The sequence below is a fragment of the Pelodiscus sinensis genome, chromosome 14 (genome assembly GCF_049634645.1).
Source record: "Pelodiscus sinensis isolate JC-2024 chromosome 14, ASM4963464v1, whole genome shotgun sequence".
Lineage (NCBI taxonomy): Eukaryota > Metazoa > Chordata > Testudines > Trionychidae > Pelodiscus > Pelodiscus sinensis.
The window spans coordinates 6,252,855-6,272,649 of NC_134724.1; the positions used below are offsets into that span (position 1 = coordinate 6,252,855).

The following is a 19,795-nucleotide window of genomic DNA, read 5'->3' on the forward strand; positions in this document are numbered from 1 at the left end:
GGGAAGACAATGGGGCACGAGGGAAGTGGGGGGGGAAGACAATGGGACAGGAGGAAAGGGGGGGAAGACAATGGGGCACGAGGGAAGTGGGGGGGAAGACAATGGGATAGGAGGAAAGGGGGGGAAGACAATGGGGCACAAGGGAAGTGGGGGGGAAGACAATGGGACAGGAGGAAAGTGTGGGGGGGGAAGACAATGGGGCACGAGGGAAGTGGGGGGGGGAAGACAATGGGACAGGAGGAAAGGGGGGGAAGACAATGGGGCACGAGGGAAGTGGGGGGAGGCGGCCCCTGGGGGGAGACCGGGGGGGGGTCCGGCGGGCCGCAGGGGCTTGGCGCTGACGGGGCCGCCCCGCGGGTCGGGCGAGCAGCGGCCGCGGGGGAGCCGGAGGGCGGAGCCGGCAGCAGCCGGGGCGGTGCCGCGAGAGCCAGAGGCAGCCGCGGCTTCCGCCCGGTGAGCAGGCCGCGGAGGGAGCCGAGCGCGGGGCGCTGCTGGGCCTGCGCCGCCGGGTGGGCAGCGCGGGGGGGTGACAGGGCGCCATGGGGCGAGGAGGGGGCTGGGGGCAGTGTAGGGTGTGGGGCAGGCTGGGGGCAGTCTAGGGGAGAGGAGGGGGCTGGGGGCAGTGTAGGGTGTGGGGCAGGCTGGGGGCAGTCTAGGGGAGAGGAGGGGGCTGGGGGCAGTGTAGGGTGTGGGGCAGGCTGGGGGCAGTCTAGGGGAGAGGAGGGGGCTGGGGGCAGTGTAGGGTGTGGGGCAGGCTGGGGGCAGTCTAGGGGAGAGGAGGGGGCAGGGGGCAGTGTAGGGTGTGGGGCAGGCTGGGGGCAGTCTAGGGGAGAGGAGGGGGCAGGGGGCAGTGTAGGGTGTGGGGCAGGCTGGGGGCAGTCTAGGGGAGAGGAGGGGGCAGGGGGCAGTGTAGGGTGTGGGGCAGGCTGGGGGCAGTCTAGGGGAGAGGAGGGGGCTGGGGGCAGTGTAGGGTGTGGGGCAGGCTGGGGGCAGTCTAGGGGAGAGGAGGGGGCAGGGGGCAGTGTAGGGTGTGGGGCAGGCTGGGGGCAGTCTAGGGGAGAGGAGGGGGCTGGGGGCAGTGTAGGGTGTGGGGCAGGCTGGGGGCAGTCTAGGGGAGAGGAGGGGGTTGGGGCAGTGTAGGGTGTGGGGCAGGCTAGGTGCGAGGAGGGGGTTGGGGGCAGTGTAGGGGGTGGGGCAGGCTGGGGGCAGTGTAGGGGAGAGGAGGGGGCTGGGGGCAGTGTAGGGTGTGGGGCAGGCTGGGGGCAGTCTAGGGGAGAGGAGGGGGCAGGGGGCAGTGTAGGGTGTGGGGCAGGCTGGGGGCAGTCTAGGGGAGAGGAGGGGGTTGGGGGCAGTGTAGGGTGTGGGGCAGGCTGGGGGCAGTCTAGGGGAGAGGAGGGGGCTGGGGGCAGTGTAGGGTGTGGGGCAGGCTGGGGGCAGTCTAGGGGAGAGGAGGGGGTTGGGGCAGTGTAGGGTGTGGGGCAGGCTAGGTGCGAGGAGGGGGTTGGGGGCAGTGTAGGGTGTGGGGCAGGCTGGGGGCGAGGAGGGGCTGGGGGCAGTGTAGGGTGTGGGGCAGGCTGGGGGCAGTCTAGGGGAGAGGAGGGGGCTGGGGGCAGTGTAGGGTGTGGGGCAGGCTGGGGGCAGTCTAGGGGAGAGGAGGGGGTTGGGGGCAGTGTAGGGTGTGGGGCAGGCTGGGGGCAGTGTAGGGGAGAGGAGGGGGCTGGGGGCAGTGTAGGGTGTGGGGCAGGCTGGGGGCAGTCTAGGGGAGAGGAGGGGGTTGGGGGCAGTGTAGGGTGTGGGGCAGGCTGGGGGCAGTGTAGGGGAGAGGAGGGGGCTGGGGGCAGTGTAGGGTGTGGGGGCAGGCTGGGGGCAGTGTATGGGAGAGGAGGGGGTTGGGGGCAGTGTAGGGTGTGGGGCAGGCTGGGGGCAGTCTAGGGGAGAGGAGGGGGTTGGGGGCAGCGTAGGGTGTGGGGCAGTCTAGGGGAGAGGAGGGGGTTGGGGGCAGTGTAGGGTGTGGGGCAGGCTGGGGGCAGTCTAGGGGAGAGGAGGGGGTTGGGGGCAGTGTAGGGTGTGGGGCAGGCTGGGGGCAGTCTAGGGGAGAGGAGGGGGTTGGGGGCAGTGTGGGGCAGGCTGGGGGCAGTCTAGGGGAGAGGAGGGGGTTGGGGGCAGCGTAGGGTGTGGGGCAGGCTAGGAGAGAGGAGGGGGTTGGGGGCAGCGTAGGGTGTGGGGCAGGCTGGGGGCAGTCTAGGGGAGAGGAGGGGGTTGGGGGCAGCGTAGGGTGTGGGGCAGGCTGGGGGCAGTCTTGGGGAGAGGAGGGGGTTGGGGGCAGTGTAGGGTGTGGGGCAGGCTGGGGGCAGTCTAGGGGAGAGGAGGGGGTTGGGGGCAGTGTAGGGTGTGGGGCAGGCTGGTAAATCCCTGAGAGACCATAGCAGTGGAGACATTCGGGGTCTGAGGACAGCTGGGGGGGGGGGGGGGGGGGGGCAGGTTGGTCCCTTCAGCGCCCCCGGACTGAGTGTTAGAAAAGGGCTCTAACACTTGCTGAGCTGCTGCCCTGTGTTTTCTGGCCAGACCCTGGTGGCAATGCTGCCCCCCAGCCACGCTGCCCTCAGGGAGAAGATCACAGAGACCACCAGGAGGGACATCTTGGCCGCGGACCTGAAGTGCAGCCTCTTCGTCTCTGCTTTACAGAGCTACAAGCGTGATTCAGTCCTGAGACCCTTCCCAGGCCTCTATGCCAGCGAGGAGAACAAGGATTTTGATGCTCTGGTGAGTTGTTCCCCCATTTCCTGCCCCCCAAAGGGACAGCTTAGAACTGCATGAGTAGGGTGGGGAGAGGAAGAGAACTCCCAAGTCCAACAGCACCATGTATTCCTCCAGAGCACCCCTGTAACTAGTACCACACACCATCAAAACCCAGAACAGATCCTATAAACAAATCTCTCATTTTCATTATTTATGCACTGGATGCTACTTTGCAGAAGTGTTGTTAGCAGCAATTAGTTAACATCTATACAGTGCCTAATGTACTAGGAATTATTAATGTGGTTATCCACTTGAATAGGGCTGGCCCCATTTCAGGCATCTCCTTGTTTAACACCTGCTGTGGATACACCTATACCATCCCTGACGGATTCACCCTAGATCCCTAAATGGCCCCCTCAAGGATTGAACTCACAATCCTGGATTTAGCAGGCCAATGATCAAACCACTGAGCTATCCCCCTCCTCCCGAAAGAGGCTCCCTTTTCCATTGTTTTCTAGATAGAAGTGCAGTGGCAGGTACCCACTTCCACATTGGGCTTTCCTGCATTATCAATTTATCACCTTGTCTTCTCCGAATGAGGGTAATATTCTGATTTACTAGGAATTCCCTACTCAGTGCAGCTACTGCCACAGACCCTTACTGCTGGAGCCTGTTCAATTAAGCTGGTTTTCTGAACACACTAGGGAGACAAAATTTAAACAACAAATAGTCCTGCAGCACCTTAGATTCACTGCAGTGGTAAGATATGGCATGAGCATTAGGGCACATATATTTTAAAAAACTTGATCCATGTTAAGGACAAATGGCTAAAATACTTCTTCTAAAAAGTTTCAGAGGGATAAAGTTAGTATGTAACTTTAAAAACAAGTAGTCCTGTGCTCTGATCTACACCCTTACTTCAAAATGCAAGCATGGCATCCACACTACCAAACCCGTTATTTTGAAATAAGGGGCTGGTTACTTTGACATAATAACTCCTGCCTTCCATGAGGAATAACACTTATTTCAAAATAGTTATTTTGAAATAGCAGCAGTGGAGCATCTACACTATCACTATTTCAAAATACAGGTTTACCCTCTCTTGTCCAGGACTCTCTGGATAGTGCTGGACCAGAGCCCCTGAATCAGAGGGCTGGGTGGCCATGAGGTTAGCTGCAGTAGCCCTGGGATAGCAAAGCCGTGGCTGCTCTTGCGGCCCCGAAGAGCAGCGCCCCAGTGGCTCCAGAGCAGCAGATCCTCAGCAGTTCCAGTGGCTCCAGGGTAGTGAAGCTGTGGAAGCCCTAGCAGCCCCAAGGCATGGAGCCATGGCTGCCGCAGCAGCCCTGATATCCCAAACCCTGGCAGTGGCCCTGGGATTATGGAGTGCAGCAGCCCTAGGGAGCAAAGCCCCAGAACCATAGCAGACCTGGCACCCCGGAGCTGTGGCAGTGTTGGTGCCTGAGAGCCACGGCAGCCCTGGGACAGTGGAGTCCCAGCAGTCCCTGTGCATCGGAGCTGTGGCAACAAGGACTGGCCAACGGAGCTGGTGGCCTGGGGACAAGGGAGCTCCATTAGGTCTGGTGACGGACGCTGGGAGAGCCCAGAGTCCCATCAGCAGATGGATAGAATTGACCTCCCTTGGTCCGACAAACTCCCTCATTCAGGACTAGTCAGGTCCTCAGGGTGCTGGACAGGGAGAACCTGTAACTACTCTCCAGAGTCATTCAAAGTAATTACTGCCCCGTGCTTCCTGCGCTCTAAGTTGAGATATCGTGTCCACATTAGGGGAGCCTGCCTCGGACTAATTTTGAGGCTTCCGTGTAGTGGGGACCTGCTATTTCGAAATATTTCAAAATAATAATTACTGAAATAATTAAGTTATTTCAAAATAATTTCCTAGTGAAAACATAGTTTCTAAGGCTAACACACACATTAGATAGATAGATAGATAGATAGATAGATAGATAGATAGATAGATAGATAGATAGATAGAATCATGAGCTTTTGTAGGCAAAACCCACTTCATCAGATGAGCTGGAGAGACATAACAGGAGCCCAGACTTTATAGGGTGTGGGAGAGCAGTATAGGTGAGAGATCAGAATGAGAAGGCAGTATAGAATGTGGGGTGCAAGCTGAGGGCATTTTAGGAGAGAGAAGGGAGCTAGAGGGTAGTACAAGTTACAATTCTGAGTTCCTGTTATCCCTCTCCATCTCATCTGTTGAGTGAGTTTTGCCCAGGAAAGCACATGATACTATGCATATTTGTATTGATCTCTAAAGTGCCACAGGACTACTCGTTTTTATAATTCTAATCCCATCTCCAAATCTTGATTTTCTTAACTGCAGATGAAGATGTTAGTATATCCACTGTATGTATGCATGTAGTTAAAATTGCAAAGCAGCTGCTACTATAACAGCTCACAACTTTCTGAATACCTCTCCTCTGGGATGGAAACTTTCCAGACATGTTCTCTGTCCAAAGGTGAACTTCTTTCTGGGTGGCTGGAGGAAAACACCTTTTCAGGAATGTGGTAGTGTTGAACCCCACACAGAACTTCACATTAAAACAGTGATTCCCCCTCTTTCCTTTATGTGTCCTACCAAATGAATACAGCATAATTATGTACACAGTCCTGGAAGGTAACATTTAAAAAAAGGTAGGGGAAAAAAAGCAGTCAGTCATACTACTATCTATGTTGTACTATAATTTACATATGGAAAAAAACCATACATGGCTTTTTACAGACAGTCGTAAAAATGAGATCCCTGATTCAAGAGTTTTGTGGAAACCAACACCAATTAAAAATATAGAATACATTGTTTTCTCTATAACTAGTCAAAGCAGCATTGAAAAACTATGTCAATTTACTAGCTCAAGCAAAATACCTACTTTTGTCCAGCTGATTATAAAAAAGGATGATAATATTTTCCCAGTATAAGTAGGTACGTAAAATTTTACAAGTGTGTAATGCAGTAAGTGTTTTGCAGATTAAGGAATCCAGATTTAGAAAGCAAATGACAAATGTAGACTTGGAAGTGTCCAAGTCTAAATTTGAAAGTTTGAAAAGGTACAACAGGTGAAATATCAGAAGCTCTTTTTTTTCCCGGTTGGTGGCTGTCTGGAAAATCCAGTTTGAACCAGTACATATAAGCATCCTCAGAGGGTGGCATCTCTCTGGAGGTGTTTACAATTTAAGTGAGTCACCTTAATTACCCCCCTCACTGGTTTGATTCCTGGAGGAGTGGTAATAACTCTCCTACCTGGTGTTGCCTATAATTTCTGGCCCATAGTGATATATAAACTTAATACAGTATGGTCCCCAAAGATATTGCAAGAGATTGCAATATCTGTCTCACTTAACACTCCAGATATTGCCTTTGTGTTGATGTGCTGACCACATTCAGCTGTTTTGACTGACTTCTTATGCATATCTCATGGATGCCAGTGCTGAATATAAATGACAATATTGTAGATGACATGTAATTTGCTTAAATGTAGTACTCATTTCGTGTCAGAACAAATGAAAAATTTCCCTACATAATCTGTATACATTTTTCAGAAACTGTTCTTGTAATTTATTGGAAATTGTTTTGCTACTTGTACCAAGGGGATTCCCAGTAGAGTGAATGTTGCTTTCTTACCACTAGAGGTCTCTATTTAATCATGATGACAAAGAGTAGCAAATCACACTCAACACCTTTGCTTTTCTTATGTTAGCTTGCAGATACAAATGCTTTGCCAAGTTTAAAAGAACTTCCAGAGTCAGCATTGGGCACAGATAAAAGGACATGGGATCTGTTTAGCTGGATTTTATCATCTAAATTCTTAACTATACAAAGTACTAAGAAAAAGGAGGTAAGATTTCATATTCTTATGGAAGTATCATGACGTACGCCATCATTTACAGGTGGTTACTTGGACCTGGGATTTAAGGGTGTTTATTATAAGGACTGAAAAGTATGTTAAGCGAACACATTTTCTGGTTGGCAGAGTTGAATGAAGAGACAGTGTCCCTACCCCAAAGAGCTCAAATCTAAATAGATAAGGAACATGGGCAGCAAAAGTGAGTGAATGACTTAGTGATTACGGTTTTTATATCTATTTTTCTTATTAAAACCCCAAAGGATCATCTTAGCAAAACCCATATATATTGCTAAATGTATGGTTAAACCCACTAGACCAGGGGTTCCCAAACTTATTGGCACGGGGACCAGTAAATCCATTCACGAGCTTTTGGAGGACCATAATATATATTTGCATATTCATTAAGCAAATGATGAATATTCAGATAAGTTGTTTCTGGTCCTCCCAAAGCCACCAGTGCCAGCTTTAGCAAAGCTTTTGATACAGTCACCCACAATATTCTTGCCAGCAAGTTAAGGGACTATGGATTGGATAAATGGACTGTAAGATGGATAGAAAGCTGGCTAGATCAGGGTTTCCCAAACTTTTCACTTTAGTTGGAACCCATTTTTTTAGTACTGTTTTTTGCACCCCAAAAATATAAAACACATATAAAAAAAAAGAATGAAAAATGAATAAATTTTTAGTTTTCACCCGGCTGCATCCTCTGCCCAGCCTGGGCCAGGGCTTGGGGGACCGGCACCGCATGGGCACTCCAGGAGGTGGGAGCAGGAGCAGACTGAGGATCGGGTAGCTGTCTAGGAGGGAGGGTGCAAGGAGGGGTAGGGTGCAAGGAGGGGTAGGGTTGCCAGGTGTCCGGTTTTGTACCGGACAATCTGGTATTTCAGGGTTTTGTCTAAGAAACTAATTGAGAAATGACCAGACATATAAAATGTCTGGTATTTTCTAATTAGGTAAGTTTTATTATAATTAGGTGTATCAGTCCTTAGCTGCCAAGTGCCTGGCTGGTAGATGTGGTCACGCTGCCTGAGTGTGTCTACCTGCCAGGCAGTTCGCAATAACTCGAGGGAGGGTATGTGGGGGAGGTGGGAGGGCAAAATAGAATCCCCAGGCAGACTCACTCCTCTGCCAGGGTCTGTAGGCTCTGCATGTGCCCAGGTCAGTCCCGCTCCCAGCCCCCCCTTCTCCTCCCGATCTCCCAGTCAAGCCCTGCTGCCCCCGTCCAGCCCTGCTTCCGGCGGCCAGTTCCCCCCGTCCCCCACCAATCTCCCCCGTCAGCCCTGCTCCCTCAACCACCCCCTCCTTCCCCAACCAGCCCAGCTGCCCCCATCCAGCCCTGCTTCCCGCAGCTGGTTCTCCCGTCCAGCCCCCCCCATCCAGCCCTGGTTCCACCGCCTGCCCTCCCCGATTTCTGCTGGACAGCCCCACTGCCTCCAACCCTGCTTCCGCCACCTGCCCGCCTGTCCCCCTCCTCTCCATCTCCGCGGGACAGCGCCGCTGCCTCCAACCCTGCTTCTGCCGCCCACTCGCCCCCTCCCGCCCCATCTCTGCGGGACAGCCCCGTTGCCACCAATCCTGCTTCTGCCGCCCGCCCACCTGGATCTCCGCAGGACAGCCCTGCTTCCCCTAAGTCTGCTTCCACTGCCCGCCCACCTACCTGCCCTGATCTACGCGAGACAGCCCCACTGCCTCCAACCCTTCTTCCTGGTGGCTGGTTCTCCCTTCCCCCCGCCGCCACCTCCTCCCAGCCCGGCCCCGCTTTGCTACCTTACCGGCAGCCACGCTGAGGCCCGGTATTTTTTTCCCCATAATTTGGGAAATGCTGCACTAGGCTACTCTTTTGAATATGTTGTATTCCTACCTTATGTTCAGACTGTGAGGTCCTCAGGGCAGAGACCATGCCACCTTTTCCTAGTTAGAAAACACCCCATGTTGAGGAGGAAGAATGGTCTAGTGGGTCATGGACCAGTCAGGTATGCAGGAGACTGTGGTCCATTTCCCTGTATGATCTTGCATAGGTCACTTAGTCTCTCTGGGCTTGAGATTCCCACCTGTAAAATGTTTACATCCTCACTGGGATGTTGTGAGGGTAAATGGAGACTGTAAGTACCCAGGAGTTGTAGACGCTGCTAACAAATGATAAAAATGTCTTTTAGTTCCACATCTTTTTCTTTCCCAAGGAACAGCTCTCATGAATATATCTATAGCATAGCCTTGTTTTTGTGTTGGGATTATGACACCACAAGAGATGTTTTCTTTTCCTCTCTTATTGCATCATCCACTTAACTCCGGTATGTGAGTCCCATTATTGGGCAGGAAGGTGGGGGGAGATTTAACTTTGATGTCATAACCTTACCACTTAGCAATGATCATGAATATTCATAGAGAAGCAACAAAGGAGAAAAGGACAGGAGAAGTTGAGGGCAGGGGGAGGAATAAACTTAAAGTTCCCACAATCTATTTGATCTTTTACGGTTACCAGCTAACTGCGTATTAATACTGAATTGTAAAAGCATGTAAATGAATATATAAAGGAACTAGGAAAGGCTCTGAAACACTATTCCAGCGAATAATCTAGCCATTTAAAAATAACACTTGGATTCCTTTCTTTTTTAAAGTATGAGAAGATCCAAGAGTTGACAGGAATGTCAAGTGATGCTGTTCCTGCCCCTGACTTCCTGTTTGAAATAGTGTATTGTGATCAGATGAATGCCAAATTTGATGAAACCAGGGGAGAAAGGAGCCTTATCTATGCATTCCATGGGAGTCGGCTTGAAAACTTCCATTCCATACTGCACAATGGTTTACACTGCCATTTAAATAGGGTAAGGTTTCCAGTATTTCTTGCATTACATGCACAGCTTCATTCTTCAGTTGCAGATTGCGAGGGCTATTTTAAAACACATGTACACACTTGTGGAGGGATACAAATATTTTGATCTGTGATCTCATGTTGCCATTTGTTTTCCTGGATGGAAATGCAGTGCTTTGCATATGGCAGTATTGGCTTTTATAATCCACTTTGAGCTTAGAAAATGCAGATGGTATGAAATGTAGGAATTAGTTATAGTGCTTTCTCCAATATGTCTAGTTGTAGCAATCCTTCACTTCAAAAACAAAAGGAGATTAATTTAGAGCCTCTGAAAAATGCTGCCTGTTTGACAGCCCTAGAGATAGAAAATCTCTAGCATTGGACCAGGAAGAATATGGTCTGTGCAGTTTTCTGCCTGAGCCCTGGATCACCTCTAAAGGAGAGAGACAGCCTGCCAATTGAGAGTCCCTTGCATCTGCAAGAGATTTGTTAACCAAGATGCGGGACTTGTTGGATGCCCGCACCTGTTTGATAGAAGCTAGCTGGGACTGTCACTTCTTTTCATGTCTGAAATAGGTTGTTGTGCAGCTGCTAGGCAGTATTATCATGTAGCCACTACCAGCCTGGGTCAAGTGTGAATCCATGACATACTGCTTTGCATTTCATCCCCACACTCTTGACTACCTTCCTTTCATAAGCACCAACATTTACATGGGTGGGGAGGAGGGTTAAGACGTACACTTTTAGGGACCCTCTACACTACAGCCTTATTTTGAAATAAAGTGCACGTCTGCATATCAAGCTGTTATTTTGAAATAATTTCTAGATAGTGGCCTTCTTACTCAGACTTTTCTAACCCTCATTTCACGAGGGGTAAGAGAAGTCGAAGGAAGAGTGTTCATCCTTTGACTTCCTGCTGCGTAAATGGCACCAAAAGCCGAATTCAACTTCAGCTATGCAATTGACATAGCCAAAGTTGCATATCTTAATTTGACTTTTGCCCTGCAGTGTAGATGTGCCCTTAGAATCACAGAGGCAAGAAAGAATTACCTTCCCAGGAGAGCACAGCGAGCATAGCTTGTTTCGAATTTTTTCTCCACTATCTCATTGACTACAGTGGGAGGTCAGTGCACTACATTAAATGGGTGACAAATCCTATGTTCTTAAACTAAGGCAATTACAACTGGAAGAAGCATACTTGCAGAAACATATTTTTCTCCATTGCAAAGAAGATTTCTAAATGTAATTATGGCCTTGTCAATTTGTGGCACTTTAAATATATGAGTATAGTTGAAGATGTACAATCTCCTTAGTGTGGTTTAAAAGTGCTTCTATGGGTATAACTTAATCAGTTTTAAAAAATAGTCACACCCCTGACTGAAATAGTTACACTGATAAAATCTGTGTGTAGTCCAGCAATAAGGAGTTTAAGATCAGAGACTTCAGATTTCACTGCCGTGTTTGAGTGCCACACTACTTTTGGAAACGGGGTGCTAGCATTTGGGAAGGACAATGTTTTCGTCTGCTGTGTTACTATTCTATATGGACATTCAGAGTGTTTGATCTCATGCAGTCTGTCTTGATTTACCTTTGTGCTATTTCAGACATCCTTGTTTGGTGAAGGTACCTACCTTACCAGCGATCTAAGCCTTGCTCTTCTTTATAGCCCTCATGGTCTTGGGTGGCAGCGCAGTGTTTTGGGCCCTGTCCTTAGCTGTGTAGCTGTTTGTGAGATTATCGATCATCCAGATGTAAAATGCCAAGTAAAGAAGAAAGGTGAGTATAGAAATTACAACTAGAGTGTTAGTTAATCAATCTTCTGTTAGTACTCCTCAGGTCTTAGGTTGTATAGATGTCCAGCAATACAGCTGAGAATGTATTCACGTGTATACATTTGTTTCCATCCTGTAGAAACTGACCTAGAGGTACTTTCTGGATGACCTATTAGCAAATCCACAAAAGCTTTCCCTAAAAAAGGAAACAATAAAACGTGATCATTCTAGTAGCGGGACTCAGCTAGATCAGCATAGAAACCAACATAGCATTTTATTTTGTTTTTAGCTAGCGTCAGTACAATAAAACATGTTCTGTAATGCAGAGCCATTTCATTTGTCCTAGAAGTGAACCCAAGCCAAGGTAGTCCTGAAACAGTTAGAGTAATATGCACTCTGTGTTTATACATGTCAGAGGCCTGACAAGGCTATATTCCAACAGTTACATTTCAGACTTTTTCCCCACAGTTCTAAATTGTGTTGCATTATTCTTCTATCCTTTCTGATGCTTGCAATCCCTCAAGCATTGTGCTCTAGGCCTGCTCTCTCCTATCTCTTAATGTGCTCCTTCTCTCCCAGCCTGACCCACAGTACCCCCAAGCCAGGGATAAGGAGGAGCTGATGTAGCTGTAAAACAATTCTGAATCCCCTTTGGGATGCTAAAAGGAACTAATGAAATTTGATGTAGAGCCAGGAATAAAACCCTGTCTCCTAACTCCAAGTCTTGTGCCTTGACCATCTTCCTTTACTGTCACACACATGCTTTTGTTTTCCTTCCCATTTCCAAGAAAACTTCTTCTTGTCCCATACAGATTCAGAAGAAATAGACAGAAAGAGAGCAAGAGTAAAAAACAGTGAAGGTGGGGACGTTCCACAGAAATACTTCGTTGTTACAAACAATCAGCTTTTACGTGTTAAATACTTATTAGTATATTCACAGAAACAAAACCGGAGGTAAGGGTTCAACTCACCAATATTATGAGCATGGTCTATTTGCCTCTCTCTCTCTCTGTCTCTCTGTCTCTCTCTCTCTCAAAAACAAATACAAAAGCAAGTCATGCTTCCATTACAGGAAGCAAAAAGGAATCCCAAAGCAAATAAAGGAGCAATCATAACAGCTAGTAAAATCATTATCAAAACTTGCAAGTAGGGATGCTTACAGGTTAACCATTGACATCACCGTTATTGGGTGATGCTTACCAGTGAACTTGTGGCCTGGCTGGGCTATAGCAGCCTGCCACAGGCCAGGGGTTGCACCAGTCTGGCTGGGCCCACTACACCATGGGTGGGGAGGTACTCCAGCCCGGGCAGAGCACCCCTGCCCACAGTGGGCCTCCAGCTCATGATTAAACGGGACTTTACATCCCTACTTGCAAGATCATTTTTAAATAACAAAACATAATAAATACAAGACAATAATGACAAGACCATATTTGATGTAATTCATGCTTTCAATGCATTTTTCCCCTCCACAGGCCTTCCAGTCAGTCGTCTTGGTTTTCCAATCATCGTTTTGCTATAATGATGATGATGTATCTACTACTGCTAATTGTTATAGGTGCCAGCAACTCACCGGCCTTCCTGTACTACTGGAATAGAATGTTTGACTCAGAAGGATGAACAAGCTGGTTTAGATACTGTTATGTTCACCATGTGCCTTAATGATAGGAGATCTACAACCTACTGCATCTGTACCAGAACTCTGGAATCGGGGTTGCAAGGAGCTTTTGGATATAGTCCAGTTGCATTACCCCCTTTCCATTTATTCTTGTTGTTTTGTTTCTTTGAGTAATGAATGGCTGAAAAAGGGAGCTGCCAGTCTTGCCCTGGGGATGTTGAAGAAGAATGTGAACAGTTCTGCAAGGACATGTTTTAATCAAGGGTCCAAGAAAAACTTTATTTAAAAGGAATGAAAACTTTAGTACGGAGACTTTCAGGCCATAAATTTCAGAGGGGTAGCCGAGTTAGTCTGCAACTGAAAACACTTAAAAAGCAACAAACAGTCCCGCAGCACCCTAGAGACTAACAAAAAAATGTTGATGAGATCATGAGCTTTTGTGGGCACAACCCACTTCTTCAGATGACTGGAGTTAAGGGGTCCAGGGTACCAATAAATAGCAGAGAAAGAGAGGGGATGGGGAGGGAAAGAGAAGGAAAAAAAAAATAGTGTCCATGCTAAATGAGGTTTAAACAAAGACCTTAACTGGATGACCTGCTCCATTCCATATCCTAATGACAGAAAAAACCAAATACTGGGTACTTAAGAATACTTAGAACCGTCTCTAGCTGCTTCATTTAGCATGGACACTAATTGACAATATTTTTCCCCATTTTTTTCTTCTCTTTCCTTCCCCATCCCCTCTCTTTCTCTTGCAACCTGGACTCCCTTAACTCCATTCATCTGAAGCAGCGGGCTGTGCCCACGAAAGCTCACGATACCATCTACATTTTTTTGTTAGTGTCTAAAGTGCTGCAGGACTATTCATTGTTTTAAGTTTTATCAGGCCATAGGTGCTGGAACCAGGGATGCTTCAGCTCCCTCAGGCTTGAAGTGGTTTCCATCATACATAGCCTTTACAGTTTAGTTCAATGGCTTTCTACAAATTGTTCCAGCACCCCTGCGTTTGGGTGTGTTTATTCTCTGCCAGATTCAAACAGCCATATTTATTTATAATGCTATTGAAAGGGAGGAATCCTCTTTACCTCACACAAAGGTTGAACCTGCAGTAAGTTTTATTGCTTTGACTTAAGAACTCCTGTGCCTCTTTACTGAAGAGGAAAAGTGCTGTTTCTCCTAAGATAAAGCAGGGTCATAATAATTACGATTTTTGACAGGGGATTATATTTGGGCACAGTGATTGTAACAAAACGTAAATAAAACAGTAACCAAATTGGAAGAATCTGGATGTTCTTGTGTTATCAAAAATAAAGTCACTGGATAAAGAATTAACACTGAAATGTATAGCACTTTAGGCTATGATGAGAGGAATACATTTTAAGTACAGTGTAATGGGCCAGATGCTCAACAAGGGTCAGAAAGCACACAGTGGAAATCTGGGGAGGGGATGGTGTGTAAGATCAAAGTTCTCCTTGAAGGGCCCACTATATGTTGGGCCGGTCCAAAGGTCTGCCAGGCTCAAATGGGAGCTCAAGATCAGGGCTGGGTAGGTGCTTCCCCTCAAGAAGGAAGGGGAAGGTCTATGCCACAGGCAGATCTCTTGGACTGGGAACACAGGTGTCACCACCAATGGTGCAGTGCAAAGTGGTTGCAGGATGCTCCAGGATGTGGCTCTATGTTTATACACGTCCAGTCACTTTTTCCGCATTTGCGGCCTGCTGCTAATTGCAGGAGGAATATACCAAATATTTCCTCCAACAATGTTTTTAGAAATAGAATATTTTGAGAGCAGGATTTATTTGGTTTCTGAGTTCAGAGAATGATGTCAGCTTAGTATATGCTGCATTTAGGTTTTCACTTGATAACAGACTATTGTATATGTATCTGTAAGTTACATTGTCTATGTAAAGTTATCAGAAGGAGATTGGTGTGTTCCCTGTTGGAATTACATTATCTGTGTTAGGTAGGCTTGATGCCGGTATATAACAAGGAGCCGTATTTTACTTTAAAAAAAAATCAAATTACACTAACAGCTCCTCATTTATTACTTAGATTTGTTTGACAGTGTGTAGATTTGTGGGAGTTTGATTTAGCGCACACTTAGGGCATGTCTATACTGGGGAGTTATTTCAAAATTACTCCCCTTATTTTGAAATGACAAGGCAAGGGTCCACACAGCAAGCCCATTATTTAAAAATTATTTTTAAATAATTAGCTTGTTATTTTGAAATAACTCCTGCGTGTTAGGAGGAATAACACTTATTTTGAAATTATTATTTCGGGAATTATTTTGAAATAATTTCTCAGTGTAGACATAACCTTAGAGGCTTGAAAGATTTGAAAATCCCTTCTCTCAGGCTACATCTAGACTGGCATGATTTTCCGGAAATGCTTTTAACGGAAAAGTTTTCCGTTAAAAGTATTTCGGAATAGAGCATCTAGATTGGCACGGATGCTTTTCTGCAAAAGCACTTTTTGCGGAAAAGCGTCTGTGCCAATCTAGACACGCTTTTCCACAAAAAAGCCTCGATCGCCATTTTTGCAATCGGGGTTTTTTTGCAGAAAACAAATCTGAGCTGTCTACACTGGCCCTTTTGCGCAAAAGTTTTGCTCAAAAGGGACTTTTGCCCGAACAGGAGCAGCATAGTATTTCCGCAAAAAGCACTGATTTCTTACAGTAGGAAGTCAGTGCTTTTGTGGAAATTCAAGCGACCAGTGTAGACAGCTGGCAAGTTTTTCCGGAAAAGCGGCTGATTTTCCGGAAAAACTGGCCAGTCCAGACACAGCCTGAATGTTTTATCTGTACTATAGTTTTAAAAAAATCTAAAAGTATAAAAACTGAAAAAGCTAGCAAAAAAAAATATTCTTGGTCGTTAGTTTATGTTGTGCATTTTTTGAGAATAACTGCATAGATTCAAAATGCAGGACTATGTAGCACTTTAAAGACTAACAAGATGGTTTATTAGATGATGAGCTTTCGTGGGCCAGACCCACTTCCTCAGATCAAATAGTGGAAGAAAATAGTCACAACCATATATACCAAAGGATACAATTTAAAAAAATGAACACATATGAAAAGGACAAATCACATTTCAGAACAGAAGGGGGATGCGGGGGGGGGGGGGGGAGGGAGAAGGAAGGAAGGTAAGTGTCTGTGAATTAATGATATTAGAGGTGGGGAATATCATTATATCATTAATACACAGACACTTACCTTCCTTCCTTCCCCCCCCCCTGCATCCCCCTTCTGTTCTGAAATGTGATTTGTCCTTTTCATATTTGTTCATTTTTTTAAATTGTATCCTTTGGTATATATGGTTGTGACTATTTTCTTCCACTATTTGATCTGAGGAAGTGGGTCTGGCCCACGAAAGCTCATCATCTAATAAACCATCTTGTTAGTCTTTAAAGTGCTACATAGTCCTGCATTTTGCTTCAGCTACACCAGACTAACACAGCTACATTTCTATTACTATTCTGCATAGATTCAGAATCACTTCTCACTCTTATGGATCAGCAAGGTAGCAGAAAACCCCATATACAATTACCTTAATACAAATATTTGTAAAAGCTTCAGGGCACTCTAAGATTGTGCTGTCAGAAGCTGGCAGGTTTTTTAAATGTCAACTTTAAATAACTGAAATTGACAGTGTCCTTTTAAACACCAGGGGACTTTTGCACTCCTTTTGAATGCAGTGACACTTTAATTTTGAGAGAGAAGATTCAAGCATGGCTGAGTATTCTGGCTCCTGATGTTCATCTCAGATTTAAGTACAATGAAAGCAGGAGAGTTCACATCTATAAAGTAGCACATTTTGTGTCACAGACATTGTGTTTTGAGACAGGCTTGTTCAATGCAGATCAGCACCCTGTGAAAGATTCCACACCACTAACTAGCGTTGTGAACAAAGCGTCAGGAAGGAAGGAATTCTTCCAGACAGAAATATTTTAATGAAGCATTTGGGCTGGTGTGTAGCCTTCCTGACTTAGTTTCAAAGGCATTAAGAGACACCTTTTTGCAAATTTGCATTATGGAAATAGAACTTTACATCTTTCATCGGAACAGCCATTCTAGGAGCTAAAAGTGCATCATACTTATGGTCAAGGAGCTTCCCAGGGGTCTTATTTAGGGAAGCAGTATGTCTATTTCACAGATAGGGAAACTGAAGCATGGCCATTAAGTAACCTGCCCAAAATCACGCACAGGTCATGTGTAGCAGAATTGGGAATAGAAATGAAATCTTGTGCTGCTCTGGATGGTTTAACCACAAAATCATTCTTCTTGGAATCTCATGAGATCTTGGTGCCCACCTGGTTACTGTATCTACTATATATCTGAGAGTTTATCTGAATGAGTCTGTCTGAGGACTCTTAAATTTTAAGAAAGAAGACCACACATTTGGAATGCAGCTTCCTCCTATCATAACTTAAAGCAAGGTCAGGGGTTGGTTGTGCCAAGACAATGGGATGTACCTGGAATGGGATTGCTTCTTATAAAACTACAGAAGAGTATCACCAGTCAGGTGAAGGGGGCTGACTGCCCCCTGTCCAAGACACTCCAGCCCCAAGCTTCCCATTCCCCAGGTGCCCTGGGGAGAGAGAGGGAACGTGGCTACTCCCTCCCCCTGCCGATTCTTACAAGAATATTGCTGGCTGTTCCCCCAGGGGAAAGTGCAAAGTTTGCTGCATTCATCACTTTGGCTGGGGAGCTCTGGGGGCAGACAAACCTGGACCTGTCCCAGCTGGGGGACATGCGCCCATCCCCAGCTGTGCCTACTGGATCTGCAGCTGCCATAGAGAGGCGTTTCTCGCCTGGCTCCAAGCTGGGGATGTAAGTGACTAGGCATGAAAAAGCTTATCACTAGTCGACTAGTCGCTTCTCCCCGCTTGCTGCCTCTATCAGAAAGAGGCAGCAAGGGGAGGGAGGGGAAGAGGAACTTAAAAGCCAGTTCCCCCCAGCTCCATGGGAGGGGGCAAGGGCACAGCAGCGGGGTTCAACCTTTGAAATATAGCAACAGCCCAGTGGGCTCTTCAGTGGCATAGTGAGGCAGGGCAGTTGCCCCAGGTGCCATGTTGGGGGGGGCACCAATTTAGTCCCCCTCCATTCTCCCTGTCAACCCTCAGCTCACCTTCTCTTACGCCACTTGCTGCTGCCTGCTGGAGCTTCCTCCCCGCCTCTCTGCCCCCAGCCTGATGGTCCTCCATCTCCGCTGGTGGGTTAGTACATGCAGGGCCTGGCCCCAAACTGGAGAGGGTGGGGAAGACCCAGTACAAGCTCCCCCCCACCCCACCCCAGAGTCAGGCTCAGCTGTGCGCCAGGTTTGGGACCCCGCCACTCAGCGGTGGCAGGGGGTGTGCAAATTTGGCCTTTGCCTCTGGGGCTCTTGCTACATTTCAAAGCGGAAGCACCTTTATCGACTAATCGACTAGTCGATGGAAATTCCATCAACTATTCAATTAGTTGATTAATTTTAACATCCCTATCCCCAAGCTGCTGCAGTGAGGGGCCTGGGGCAGCCTGCACACTGCACCCTTCAGCCCCACCCCATCCTTTTACTTTCCAAAACACAAAAATTGAGTTCAGGGCCCCAAACGGCACCGGGTAAATCTTATAATTCTGTATAAGAGTAACGCAGATAAATGTTGATTTGTCATTTACACCAAATAGGGCTTGGATCAAAATACCTTTTTCTTCATTTTAAATGGTCGCTGCTGATAGCAATCGGTTCTTTAACATGCTGGGTGCAATAAGCTGAACCCATTTTCGGTGACTCATTCTCAGTGAGACAGAATTTCTGTACTTTTTGCGACAACGTTCATTGGAAGGATAAAGAAGCATCACATGTCCCATATCCTCAGTCAGGGGCCGGGTGTCCTCCATTGTCTTCTCTCATTTTCATCTTCCCTGGTGTAATTCTTCAAACCCAGATAGCCTAGTCATGTCTGTGGAGAGCGTAACAGTGATTGATAGTGGATCCCTGCCTTGAACTGTGTATATTACTCGTCACGCACTCACATAAGCGCATGAGCCATGTGGCTGACAATCCTCAAGGATCCAAGTTTCTAAACCAGGTGGGAAACAGAGGTTGGACTCTTGGAAGCCTGTAAATTCTTAATCTGGTAACATTTCATAATATTGTAATGGATTTTAGAATACAGCTATAGGCCAGGTAAGCTCAGAAGCAGCAGTACCATGAACACTTGTAGGATGGCTGGGAAGATGGGGGAGATAGAGATTTGATTTTAAAGACCTTATGGTCAGACTTTGATCCACTGCTGGATTTGTGAGCAGTGACCTCATGGCAGATACAAGATGGTGTGTGGCATTATAGGCACAGGAGAAATGAGGATGATGGCAGTTAACAGTGAAAATGGATAATTTTAGAAGCTGTAAAATGGCAATGGAAACCACAACTTGCTTATTAGGGTGAGGAAACCACAGTTTTAAAAAGTTCTGTGTGATAAAGGTGATCCCATAAAAAAAAATCAGAATGGCAACATCTGAAAACAGCTCCTGTGTAAGGCCTGTTGTTCACCAAACAATAAGGAAATGCTATCTGCTCCCTGCAGCTACAGTGGACTGTCTTTTAAGATGAAGACCCCCGATTATCCCCCATGCTTCTGTAGCATCTTCATCTGAGGATTTCAAAACGGTGGGTATGTATTAAATCCATCTTACGGATGGTTAAACTGAGATGACAACCTGTGATGTCGTTGGGAGCAACCCCTGAACCACGTTAGAAATCTAACTTCTACTGATGGCTGAATTGCTGGCAAACAGGAGATGAATGGCAGAGCGCACCCAGGACAGAGATATGTTTGATGCATGCAACTGCTCAAGATTGCCATCTCACCCTTCATATTATACATGATAAATGCAGCTTTCCTATGAACAGCGAACCCTACAGGAAGATCCCACTGCATATTTCTAGCAAATGAGACTAGAATTACTACTCAGCAGTTGTGTCAAAGAAAATAGCTTTTCCTG

The 19,795-nt window shown here is 47.1% G+C and overlaps 1 protein-coding gene across 3 annotated transcripts; it reads left to right on the plus strand.

Moving 5' to 3' along the window:
* Positions 1–332: 332 nt before the first annotated feature.
* PARP16 (poly(ADP-ribose) polymerase family member 16) lies at positions 333–14,089 on the plus strand. Of its 3 annotated transcripts, none has more exons than XM_075896903.1 (7): positions 333–453; positions 2,566–2,763; positions 6,459–6,596; positions 9,224–9,430; positions 11,022–11,193; positions 12,002–12,143; positions 12,665–14,089. In XM_075896903.1, the coding sequence occupies exons 2-7, from the start codon at positions 2,578–2,580 to the stop codon at positions 12,807–12,809; spliced, it is 990 nt and encodes a 329-aa protein (XP_075753018.1). In that variant the 5' UTR covers positions 333–453; positions 2,566–2,577; the 3' UTR covers positions 12,810–14,089. The 3 variants fall into 3 exon arrangements, with proteins under 3 accessions (XP_075753018.1, XP_075753019.1, XP_075753016.1); XM_075896901.1 differs by having other exon boundaries at positions 406–509; XM_075896904.1 differs by lacking the exon at positions 9,224–9,430 and having other exon boundaries at positions 348–509.
* The last annotated feature ends 5,706 nt before the right edge of the window (positions 14,090–19,795 follow it).

Excerpts from the sequence above, each read along its gene's own strand:
- PARP16 (XM_075896903.1), top strand. The coding sequence starts at position 2,578 with ATGCTGCCCCCCAGCCACGCTGCCCTCAGGGAGAAGATCACAGAGACC. Across the intron at positions 9,431-11,021 it reads TACACTGCCATTTAAATAGG|ACATCCTTGTTTGGTGAAGG; the intron begins GTAAGGTTTCCA and ends GTGCTATTTCAG. Across the intron at positions 11,194-12,001 it reads ATGCCAAGTAAAGAAGAAAG|ATTCAGAAGAAATAGACAGA; the intron begins GTGAGTATAGAA and ends TGTCCCATACAG.